Source organism: Rutidosis leptorrhynchoides, chromosome 5 (assembly GCF_046630445.1).
Source record: "Rutidosis leptorrhynchoides isolate AG116_Rl617_1_P2 chromosome 5, CSIRO_AGI_Rlap_v1, whole genome shotgun sequence".
NCBI classification, from domain to species: domain Eukaryota; kingdom Viridiplantae; phylum Streptophyta; class Magnoliopsida; order Asterales; family Asteraceae; genus Rutidosis; species Rutidosis leptorrhynchoides.
In genome coordinates this window covers 63,636,419-63,649,151 of record NC_092337.1, presented here as the reverse complement: position 1 = coordinate 63,649,151, position 12,733 = coordinate 63,636,419, and the positions used below count along the sequence as shown (strand labels likewise).

The 12,733-nt window shown below is 35.2% G+C and overlaps 1 protein-coding gene across 1 annotated transcript; it reads left to right on the top strand.

The window, feature by feature from the left end:
- The first annotated feature begins 7,989 nt into the window (after positions 1-7,989).
- Positions 7,990-9,350, top strand: LOC139848692 (uncharacterized). Its single transcript, XM_071838400.1, has 4 exons — positions 7,990-8,074; positions 8,219-8,600; positions 8,714-8,837; positions 8,919-9,350. The coding sequence occupies exons 1-4, from the start codon at positions 7,990-7,992 to the stop codon at positions 9,348-9,350; spliced, it is 1,023 nt and encodes a 340-aa protein (XP_071694501.1).
- The last annotated feature ends 3,383 nt before the right edge of the window (positions 9,351-12,733 follow it).

The following is a 12,733-nucleotide window of genomic DNA, read 5'->3' as shown; positions in this document are numbered from 1 at the left end:
TTACAAAAAGGAGAACATACTTTATTTTCTTAATGATTTAGGCATAGAGCCGTTGGCTATTTTCTGTATAAGATAGCATTTATCTTCAAAATGTAAAGATAACTGAATTCAGTAAAATATTCATATTCAAAGCAATACAATTCTTATTTTTAAACATGGTATCAGAGCAAGTGTTGATGATCTAGGATCATTCAAATCACTGCAACTCAATCATTTGCCTTCTTTTTTTTCCTGCTTTGAGTGGTTATCATGTCTGGAAACGATGACATCCAAACTCAACTTATCACAGAATTAACTAGTCAATTGGCTAGAATTCTTCAAACCAACAATAAAAATCAATCACAAAGGCATCCTGATTCTTTAAAAATCAGTGTTACCCTTAATAACTCAAATTATTCACTTTGGTCTCGTATGATTAAGGTTGCCATCGGAGGTAAATCCGAGGCCCTCCTCAATCACTTAACAGAAGATCAACCAACAAGCAACAACCAGAAGTGGAACCAGGAAGACTTGGTGGTCTTTTCCTGGATCATTCAAAACATAGAGCCACATATTGTAAGCAATCTTACTCAGTTTCCAACAGCAAAAACACTATGGAATGCTCTAATAACAACCTACAGTTCTGGAAAAGACAAGCTTCAAACCTTTGATTTACATGTCAAAGCCAACAATATCAGGCAAGATGGTAAATCAATTGAAGAACTGTGGTTGAAATTGCAAGGAATCTGGGTTGAAATCGACATAAGGGATCCAAATCCAATGGAACATCCGAATGATATTGTCAAGTATAATAACATCAGGTCAGAACAAAAACTATTCCAGTTTTTAAATTCTTTAGATCATAAACATGACAATATCAAACGTGAGCTATTAAGAACCGATCCATTACCCACTGTCGAAGGAGCTTACGCTGCTATTCGAAAAGAAAATGCACACCAATTTATATTTAACAATAAAACGGATGCCCTTACCCAATCTGGCATAGCCACTGGCCTGGTAGCACCGGCATCAAAATCCAAGGATTTCGACGGCCATGGGTTGCTATCAAGAAATCAACAGCGCCGGTCAGACTCCACGTCATCATCCCGGGATAAAGACAACCTTAAATGTACAGAGTGTGGTATGAAATGACATACCAAAGATCAATGCTTCAGAATCGTTGGATATCCCGATTGGTGGCCTGATGGACACAAAAAGGGAAAAGCTTCGATGGTAACGACGGCTACAACCAGAGGCAAACAAGGAGATAACGAAACCGGCACCACCTCTCAAGGTGGTTTTGGTTTACTTGATGCCGATCCACCATCATCATCATCCGGTGAAGGTAACAAGGGGTTGGGATTAGGGTTTAAATTCCCAAATTTCATACCCACCAACATAAATAAAGTGGGTAGGGTAAATACAGATAATGAGATAGATGATGAGTCGGCACCCACCACCGAAAATAATGCTTCAAATAAAGTGGGTGTCGATGATGAGATAAATAAAGTGGGTAGGTTAAAATGAGATGATGAGATAGATGGTGAGTCGACACCCACACCGAAAATAATGCTTCAAATAAATATGTGGACCCAAATAATATTTATTGTAAAAATAACAAAACTTTTGAGTGTAAAACGTTTTTTAACAAAACTTGTTTTAAAACAAAACATTTTTTAAATAACACTAAAGATTTTAAAGTTAAAAATAACGTTTCGTCAACTAATATTGTTTCAAATAAAACCAAAAGTAATAAGTGGATTATTGATTGTGGTGCCACCGATACTATGACTTTTAATAAAAATGATATTATTATAAATACAAAACCAAACAAAACCAAAATTAAAACCGCTAATGGCGGTATTATCCAAGTCAAGGGCGGGGGAACAGTTGAAATTTCACCAAATTTAAATTTAAAAAACTGTCTTTATGTTCCCGATCTTTCCCATAAATTACTTTCTGTTAGTCACGTGACAAAAGAACTTAATTGTACCGTCTTATTACACCCTACATTCTGTATCTTACAGGACATTAGAACGGGGGAGATAATTGGGCGTGGTACTGAACGGGATGGTCTGTACTATGTGGATGAGGTCACTAAAGATGGTAGGATCATGCTAGCTCACGGGACTCCAGATAGACAAGCATGGTTGTGGCATAGACGTCTTGGTCATCCGTCTGCTGGATATTTGCGCATTTTATTTCCTAATTTATTTTCTTCAAATAATAGTATTGAGTGTGAAACTTGTATTTTGGCCAAAAGCCATCAAAACTCGTTTAAAACTAGTAATACAAAGACCGAACGTCCCTTTGCTTTAGTTCACTCCGATGTATGGGGACCCGCAAGGGTTAATGGGGGGCACAATTTTCGATATTTTCTTTTATTTATTGATGATTGTACTCGTATGACTTGGACATATTTTTTAACTAACAAATCCGAAGTATTTGATAAATTTACCACTTTTTCCAAAATGATTCAAACACAATTCCAAAGCAAAATACAAGTTTTAATATCCGATAATGGTGGTGAATTTGTCAACAGTCAAATGAAACTTTTTTGTGAAGAAAGGGGTATTATTCATCAAACCACGTGTCCACACACACCTCAACAAAACGGGGTGGCTGAAAGGAAAAATCGTATTTTATTAGAAATAACCCGTGCTTTAATGATTGAATCTAATGTTCCAAGGTCTTTTTGGCCTGAAGCTCTTGCCACCGCAACTTATCTTGTAAATAGACTCCCAACTAGAGCTCTAGAACTTAAGAACCCTCTTGAAGCCTTAACTAAATTTTATAAACCTCCATCTAATCTCACCCTAAGACCTCGAATATTTGGGTGCACGGTTTTTGTTCACATTCCTAAAATAGAACGAACCAAATTAGATGCGTGTGCTGAAAAATGTGTATTTGTGGGATACGGGGTAAATCAAAAGGGGTATAGATGCTATAGTCCAAAAAGGAAACACATGTACACTACAATGAATTGTGATTTTTTGGAAACTGAATACTTCTATACCCAACACACAAGTCAGGGGGAGACAGACTCTGGTGACGCTGTGAGTTGGCTAGATATTCCATCATCTGAAGAAGTAACTCATCATACCACTCCACAAAGTCCTCCTCCAGTCAGTACTACGGTTAATGATCTTCCCGACCATACAGAGGTAAACACCGAATCTCCTGATATAACTAATCATGAAAATTTAGAGGAGATTTTACAGGAAAATAGCGATCAAGTATATCCTGAAAATGAAACACAACAACAAGAACGGGAACAATATGTTCTTCCTCCAAGAATCAACAGAGGGATTCCTCCCAGGAGATACTCTCCTGAGAGAACAGCCTCAAAATCAAGATATCCAATGGCAAATATTGCTAGAGGAAATCTATCAAAAGAAGCAACAAAGTTCACTTCCGCATTATACTCTGAAGAAATCCCAACAACGGTTGAACAAGCTCTAAAATCAACATACTGGAGGAAAGCAATGGAAGATGAAATGGAGGCTCTCAAGGTAAATAATACTTGGGAAAAATGTGTCCTTCCAGAATCAAAGAAACCGGTAGGATGTCGATGGGTATTCACAATCAAACACAAAGCCGATGGATCTGTAGAAAGATATAAAGTGTGGCTTGTTGCCAAAGGGTACACTCAAACCTATGGCGTTGATTACTCAGAAACTTTCTCACCAGTTGCAAAAATTGATACTATTAGAATTCTTTTCTCCGTTGTCGCAAACAAAGACTGGCCACTTCACCAATTTGATGTTAAAAATGCCTTCCTACATGGAGAACTCAAAGAAGAAGTCTATATGGAAGGTCCTCCCGGTTTCACATCAGAATTCAAAGAAAGGGAAGTTTGTCATCTTAAAAAATCTCTTTATGGTTTAAAACAATCCCCTCGGGCTTGGTTTGGGCGTTTTACTATTGCTATGAAAAATTACGGGTTTAAACAAAGTAATTCCGACCATTCTTTATTTTTTAAAAAAAGAGGAAACTTATCACATGTCTCATTATTTATGTTGACGACATGATTATCACAGGAAATGATCAAGAGGAAATTACAAACTTAAAAGCTAACCTTTTTAAAGAATTTGAAATGAAAGACCTTGGAGGTCTGAAATACTTTCTGGGAATCGAAGTTTTACGTTCAAAAAGAGGGATTTTTATATGTCAAAAGAAATATATACTTGATCTTCTTGCAGAAACAGGAATGGTCGACTGCAAACCCGCGGATACTCCTATGATTCCAAACCTAAGGTTATATATAGAAGATGATTCCAAAGCAGCGGATCGAAGTCAATATCAAAGAATCGTGAGAAAACTTATCTACCTAGCTCACACTTGTCCAGATATATCACATGCTGTTGGAGTTGTTAGTCAATTCATGCATCAACCCCAACAACACCATATGGATGCAGTATGGAGGATTATCAAATATCTAAAAGGCACTGCAGAAGATGGAGTCCTGTTCGAGAAAAACAATCATCTAAAAGCACAAATATTCACCGATGCGGGTTACGGAGGAGAAAAGGGAGATAGAAAATCAACATCCGGATACTTTGCCCTTGTTGGAGGGAATTTGGTTACCTGGAAAAGCAAGAAACAAAAGGTTGTCGCCTTGTCTAGTGCTGAAGCTGAATTTCGGGGAATTTCACGAGGTGTAACCGAGGCTTTATGGATCAAGAAACTTTTGACAGAAATTGGTTTTCCTCCTAATACTTCGATCAAGATCATGTGTGACAACGAAGCGGCAATTGCAATTTCAGAAAATCCAGTTCAACACGATCGAACCAAACATATAGAAATTGACAGACACTTCATTAAAGAAAAATTAGAAGCCGAAATCATATCTCTACCTCACGTCCGATCAGAAGACCAACTAGCAGATATCTTAACCAAGTCAGTCAACGGAAGACTCTTCAAAGAAATACTCTCCAAGTTGAACATCGGAAACCCCACTATTCAACTTGCCGGGGAGTGTTAGAAATAAAATAGAATGTGGGATCAAGCTCATCATTTCCCATTTTTACAAAAGCAACCTTTTACAAAAAGGAGAACATACTTTATTTTCTTAATGATTTAGGCATAGAGCCGTTGGCTATTTTCTGTATAAGATAGCATTTATCTTCAAAATGTAAAGATAATTGAATTCAGTAAAATATTCATATTCAAAGCAATACAATTCTTATTTTTAAACACTACTTACCTTCCAGTGATTGGATGATGTGCCTTCATCGACTTCAGCTGCAGCAATTTTTGATAGTTCCTTTATAGCATATATGAATAATCATAATATATTAGTAACATGAATTAAGGTAGCAAGCCAAATGATTAATTGATTGTCTAGCTAGCTTACATATCGGTGTTGAACTCCCCAAGCTTGCTTAAGTTTTTTTAGAACATGAATCATATTCGGACGTTCGGATCGCTGCTCTTTCAAGCAACAATAAGCTGTTTTAGCGAAGATGTTGAATGATTGCAAATTCATTTGATTTCGTAGATCCTGATCGATCATATCATCGAGTTTATTCTTTTCATACTTAAGTCTGGCCAATCGAGCAAAACACCACCGATCTTGATCCTCGTCGTCTGGATCAATTGTAACTGATTCGGCTTCCCTCCCAAATAAAACTTCAAACAGCACCACTCCAAAAGAGAAAACATCTGACTTATGAGTCAAACCTCTTGTGGTTTCATATAATGGATCCACATATTGTACTGAGCCACTATAATTACTAGTAACATGAATACGATCCCTTTTAGCTCTAACACCGGATCCAAAACCATGTAACTTGGGTTCCCATTTTTCGTCCAGTAATACCTTGGAGCTTCTGATGTTACCGTGTATGATACTATGATTTTCTTCTGCATAATAATGAATGTAAACCAATGCTTGTGCAACACCAACACATATATTCAATCTTTTCATCCATGTAAGTTTTGACCCACTTAGATGCTTATCCAAACTTTCATTTGCTTCTTGCTTGGTTATGATGTACCACACATATTGATCTTCATCATCATCCTCACCATCACCTTCATCGTCACCACCACCTTCGCTGTCGCCACCTTCACCGCCATCACCTTCACCATCTTCGTCGCCATCACCTTCACCGTTGCCATCTTCGTCGCCATCACCTTCACCGTTGCCATCTTCGTCGCCATCACCATCACCATCTTCGTTGCCATCACCTTCACCGTCGCCACCTTCGTCGCCAACACCTTCACCGTCGCCATCTTCCTCGTCATCACCTTCACCATATTTGTCGACATCATCGTCACTTTCCTTGTCATCCTCATCCTCACCATCATCACTAACATAACCATTATAATCATTATCATCATAATAATCATCAACCTTATAATAATCAGCAATCTTAAAAATTGGAACAATATTGTTGTGACTCAGATTTTTGTTTATCCCCATTTCATTGAAGAACAGCCTTTCGGAATGATATGTTCGGACAACAACATTGATCATCTTCCCTGATTCCAAAAGTTGGCCTTTGTAAAGTACTTTTGAAGACGAAGTATCTGATAATTTTGTGAGGAGATTTTCATCAGAGAAGTTGTTGGTGGCTAATTTTAGCTCTTTGATTGGGATCTTTAAGGATTTTATATATTCATATACCTTCAGGCGGTTTGTATTTTTGGAAGTTGAAGACATGATGATGTATTTGTTGATCAAGTAATCACTGATGCCAAAATATTAACAAGATCCTAGAATAGAAGGAATCAAGGTGTGTATGGCAATCTCACAACTATGTAAACTATATATATTAATTGTTATCTATTTTAATATTATTTTATTTTATTCAACTTGTATATCTTTAATATTCTCTATCTTTGTGATTTTAAGGAATTGACTTGAAGTCTTAATTAAATTAGACAAATTTTAGAGATTCTTATACGGAGTATATTGTTATATAGATTATGGATAGATCCATCAAACCCGTTACGTAGACATGTGATAATTGTCGGCTTACAAGTATACATAGAAATAGAACCGAGTCATTGTTTATGAATCCAGGAATATATAATAACATGCATATATATAACTAACAGTAAATCAATTATTATTAATTGATTACTCAATTGGGCTTAATTAGTTATATAGATTATGGATAGATCCATCAAACCCGTTACGTAGACATGTGATAATTGTCGGCTTACAAGTATACATAGAAATAGAACCGAGTCATTGTTTATGAATCCAGGAATATATAACATGCATATATATAACTAACAGTAAATCAATTATTATTAATTGATTAGTCAATTGGGCCTAAATTAAGCCTTTTTGCGTAACTTTTAATCCTCTTTATCATTTGGCTTCAGACAATGAATGCTACAATTGCTGATAAATTAATTGATGGTACTTGAATATGGAGTTGGAATATATCGTATATTGGTGGCAGGAACGAGCAAAGTATCATTGAATTGAGTCAGATTGCTCAGTGATCAAGCCAAAAACTGAGTGCATCTTGTGGGGAACTGTCTCTTTACACTCCGGGTGGCTGTGGTAACCCGTCGAGATAGTTCTCATCGAGGATGGTAAATAGACGTTTCATTGGAGATGGAGGTGGTGTTGGTGGTTGACTTTTGCCGAGCCTTCATGAATGTATGAAAGGAGGAGTTTCTCCATCTCATGTTGTGTATGTGTGTTGATTATGAATGTGTCCTCCAGGAATCCTCCTTAGTCTTCTTCTGTATATAGGAAGGAGTGAGCCAAGCCCACTTCAAGTGATCCACTTGAAGAAGCCCACCAACAAGTAGTCAAGTAATAAATAGCAGGCTAAGGATAGTTCTAGACTAAATAATATAGAAGCCTATCAAAGGTGACCCATTAACATAGACCGTTAAGAATGGTCTGTGGGTATTAATAATACACACGTCATTAAGTTCCCCAAGTTCGAGATGACAGGCTTATACATGTCGTGTCGAACTTCTTCAATCATGTCGCCCCTACGGACAATCACAAAGAACTAATGGGCTAAGTACCTCCAAAAGATGGTTTTCAAAGTGGATTTTGAAAAGGCTTTTGATAGCCTTAATTGGGAGTTATTAGATGATATGATGGGCTTCATGAGGTTCGGTGTGAAATGGTGAAGTTGGATTTCTTCGTGTTTAAAATCGGCTTCAATCTCCGTTCTTGTTAATGGCTCTCCGATAAAAGAATTTAAACTTGGGCGTGGGGTAAAACAAGGCAATCCTCTTTCACCTTTTCTTTTTATTATAGCGGCGGAAGGACTTAATTGGCTAGCTAAATCTGCGGTGTTGAAAAAGTTATTTAGTTGGGTGGAAATCAGATCAAACAAAGTTCCTATTTCGCACCTCCAATATGCGGATGATACCATTTTCTTTGGTTCTTGGAGTTTGGAAAATATTGAAAATCTCATGAAACTTCTTAAATGTTTTGAGCTAAGTTCCGGTTTAAAAGTTAATTATTTCAAAAGTAATCTCTTTGGTGTGGGAGTCGATAAAAAAGAAGTAGAAGAGACGGCTAGTTTATTTTGTTGTAAGGTTGGTTCTTTTCCGTTTATCTATCTCGGATTATCAATTGGTGCAAAAATGAGTAAAATTTCAAGTTGGAAACCGGTGATTGAAAAATTTGAGAAAAGGTTATCAGATTAAAAAGCGCGTGTGATGTCATTCGGTGGACATTTAACACTCGTGAATTCGGTTCTAATAGTTTACTGTTGTATTACTTTTTGCTCTTCCGTGCTCTGCCTAGTGTGCGTAAAAAACTTGAGTGTGTAAGACATAAATTCTTTTGGGGTGGGGCGGGTAACGAGGTAAAAATCTCGTGGGTCAAATGGGATGATGTCTTTCGCTCATGGGCGGATGGCGAACTTAATGTGGGTTCTCTCAATTTCAAAAATCTAGCATTAATCGGCAAGTGGTGGTGGAGGTTCCTTACCGAAACTACTTCCTTGTAGGTTAATGTTATCAAAAGCATTTATGGGAGTTCGAGGCTACTTAACTTCGGTGGGAATAATACTTTTGCATGTTGTAACACTACGTGGAGTAACATTCTTAAAGCAGGTCTCGAGATTGATAACTCGGGAGTGGATTTTACCAAGTCTTTTGCAAAAGTGATCGGGAATGGAAACAATACAAAATTTTGGGATGATACTTGGATAATGGATAAACCGCTTAAGGAGACTTTTAAAAGATTGGTGCGACTTGAATCGAACCCTAACGCGTCGGTGGCGGCTCGAGTTTCATGGGTGGAACAAAAAGCGATTTTCAAGTGGGATTGGTCACGTGTGGTTACGGGACGAACAAAAGGCAAATTGGATGAGTTGGAGACATTATTAGCATCGATGATAATGGATCCAAAAAAGAAGATTCTTGGAATTGGAAACTAAGTGGGTGCGTAAATTCTCTACACAAAAGTTAACAAAAAAATATAATGGCAAAGTTTTATCCTTCAAGTGTGAATCCTTCAAGTGTGAATCCTTTGGCAACTATGAAAAACAATATTGTACCAAAGAAAGTGGGCGTTTTCGTATGGAGGGCAAAGCGGGAAAGATTGCCCGTCTTGGCCGAACTTGACAAACGGGGTATTGATCTTCATTCCGTTCGTTGTCCTCTTTGCGATGATGATATTGAATCGGCCAAACATTCTTTACTCGAGTGCAAACAAGTTCTATATTGGTGGGGGTTTTGTTCGGTAACTCCTTCTTTTGGAAATCTCATTCGCGGTTTTTGTCCTTATCAATTTTCGAATAAGGTAGAAAAATATGGCAAGCGGTGGAATGGACATGATGCTATCTCATTTGGAAAAATAGAAATCAAATGGTTTTCAAGAACTTAAATTGGTCACCTCTGGTCGCGCTAAGTGAGATACAAGTTAAGAGTTATGAATGGATCGCGAAGCGATGTAAAGGAAGAAAGATCGAGTGGCATGATTGGTTGCATAATCCACAAGTGTTTTTATATGTAATTAGTTTTTGAGACTTTCGTGTATTTTATCCAATATAGCGTAGGATTCTAGCTCGGTATCTCTATGCTTGTAGATATCGTGTGAACGTTATTGTAATTGTTGCGAATCTCGGGATATTAATAAATTCTGCTTAAAAAAAATAGAAAAAATATTGTTATGCTTGTTATGATCCACAAAAGTCATAGATATGTCTGACAATTTATTGATACATATTCATGACTATTTCACATTGACTGCAAGGTAAATATCACATGTATTTGAGGTGAACACTATTACTACGAAAACTTTTTGTGTGAATCTGCCAAAAGACCACTAACCAACTTATGTTCATTATTTAACATTATGTCATTGTTATTTGCTATAAATATAAAATCCTATAAGCAGTATAGATGGATGTATCCTACAATAAACCACTTTCAATATACTCCTTACAATATATTTCCTTTCCTCTACAATGACAAGTTCTTATTTTAGAGCATAGGCCACTAAAGGTAGTTATTAACTACTAAATATTGACACGTTATCAGTACGATAATCTTCTCATTTATACTAAATATGGTTGGCTCTGCCACCTGAGTGATATATGGTCGGTTATACCGCCTGAATGATATATGGTCGACACTATCGCCTAAAGTATTATTTATGTTTACTAACATTATATTTCTATTATCTAACTTTTATTAACTTCACTAACATTTATATTTATGTTTTCTAACATTGATCTATAATTACTTATGCAACTAATCATTATTTATTTCATGCATGCTATTGTTTATTTTTAAATTTATTATTTATGCATAATTTGCTTATTTCTTAATCTTCGTATTTATAGTAATCGTATTTATACTAATTAAATTTTTTTTATTAAAATCATTTTTTATACAACGAATACATAACAATCGTTAACATTAACTAACGACGTTACAACGGTCATATATACATAACGGTTGTTAACGTCAACTGACGACGTTACAACGACTATATTTTTCAAATATAAATTCAACATCTCCGTTTTTACATTTTCACATTTCTACAAATCAATCTTCATTTTCTCATATTACTACTCTCAAAAGTTTTTAAAGATGATTCACCCGAGGATGATTTTCCCTACTGTATTAGTCATGCTATGTATCATCCTTGTTTTCAGTATATCACGAGATGAAGTTTATTTATTCTACCATTCCCTTGGCGTTTTATTATTTGTAATTCTGCCATTATTCCGTTGTTTGCTACTTATGAGTATAAATTGATTCTAATTTATCATGTTGTTTGTTTAAATTTTGATAATGGAAAATGTCGAATATGGAAAAACTTAAATTTGCTCCTTTAGAATCAACTGGAAAGAACTACATGCCATGGGTTATAAAAGTGGAAATGCATCTTAAATCAATGGGAATTATAGATGCCATAAAAGAAGATGACACTTGCTCTGAAAAGGAACAAGCAACGGCATGTTGCTTTATTCATCAACATATTGATGATTGCTTAAAAAAAATTATGTGACTGAAGAAAATCCACAAGCTCTATGAGAAGGACTCAAAAGCAGATTTAATAATTGATGTTAAAGCGAAGGGGTATAAAATACTATTAATTTTTACTACAAAATACGATACAATTTTATACAAGTTATTTATTTATTTATAGAGTGGATATACCTAAACCTTGCTACAACACTTATAGGCAGTGTACCTAATCATACAGTAGTGTAGTTTTTAATAAGTCCGGTTCGTCCACCGGGAACTAGCCAAGTTTAATGCTATATTTTTAAAAAACTATACTTTTATATAAATATATATATATAAATAGTATTATTATTATAGAAGGGGGTTTTTACCGTTTAATGACCGGTTTGTCGATTTCAAAACTTTAGTCGCAGTTAAAACCTAATGTAAAATATAAAAATATAAAAGACTTAATTTTAAAGCGTAAAGTAAATGACAATAATTAAAGTGCGATAAATAAAATGACAATAAATAAAATTGCGATAAAAATTACGATAATTAAAATGACAATAAATTAAAGTGCGATAATTAAAAGTGCAATTAAATATGAAATAAAAGAATTATGCTTATTTAAACTTCCGTAATCATGATGTTTGATGTGTTGATTTTAGTTTATTACCATGGGTTAATTGTCCTTTGTCCTGGATTATTCAATATGTCCATCTGGTTTTTGTCCATAACAGTCCATCAGTCATAAATATAAAGTACGAGTGTCCTCTTCAAATTATCCTTATATCCGAAGTCAAATATTCCAACTAATTGGGGACTTAAACTGTAATTACACCAATTTTTCTTGTATATAATTCACCCCTGTTTTAATAAGTCCATTTACTATTAATCCATTCCCGTGTCCGATTAAATGAACGATTATTAGTACTTATAAATATCCCGCCCATCGTGTCCGATCGAGTGTATATGGTTATTTATAGGTACGTCCAATTGTAAATCTTTATATTAAATTAACAAACTATCATTTAAATAAACAAATATAAAGCCCATTAATAACCCATAGTCTAATTTCCACAAGTGTCGTTCTTTTGTCCAAACCCCAATTATGGCAGTTTTTTGTGTCAGTTTTCAGTAAGGTCCACTAATTTTTGATTTTTTACATTTTCTTATATATTTTTAAAACATTATTTAATAAAACTAATAATATAATATTCATTAAATTATAAAAGAAAAATACAAACTATAAATGAAAAAAGTACTTAAAAAAAAATTAAAAAAAATAAAGATAAACTAAAAAATATTAAAAATAAAGATTACATAAAGAAACACTAATTCATAGGTCGAAATGAAACCG

Excerpts from the sequence above, each read along its gene's own strand:
- LOC139848692 (XM_071838400.1), top strand. The coding sequence starts at position 7,990 with ATGGTTTTCAAAGTGGATTTTGAAAAGGCTTTTGATAGCCTTAATTGG. Across the intron at positions 8,075-8,218 it reads GATGGGCTTCATGAGGTTCG|CGGCGGAAGGACTTAATTGG; the intron begins GTGTGAAATGGT and ends TTTTTATTATAG. Across the intron at positions 8,838-8,918 it reads GGGCGGATGGCGAACTTAAT|GTTAATGTTATCAAAAGCAT; the intron begins GTGGGTTCTCTC and ends ACTTCCTTGTAG.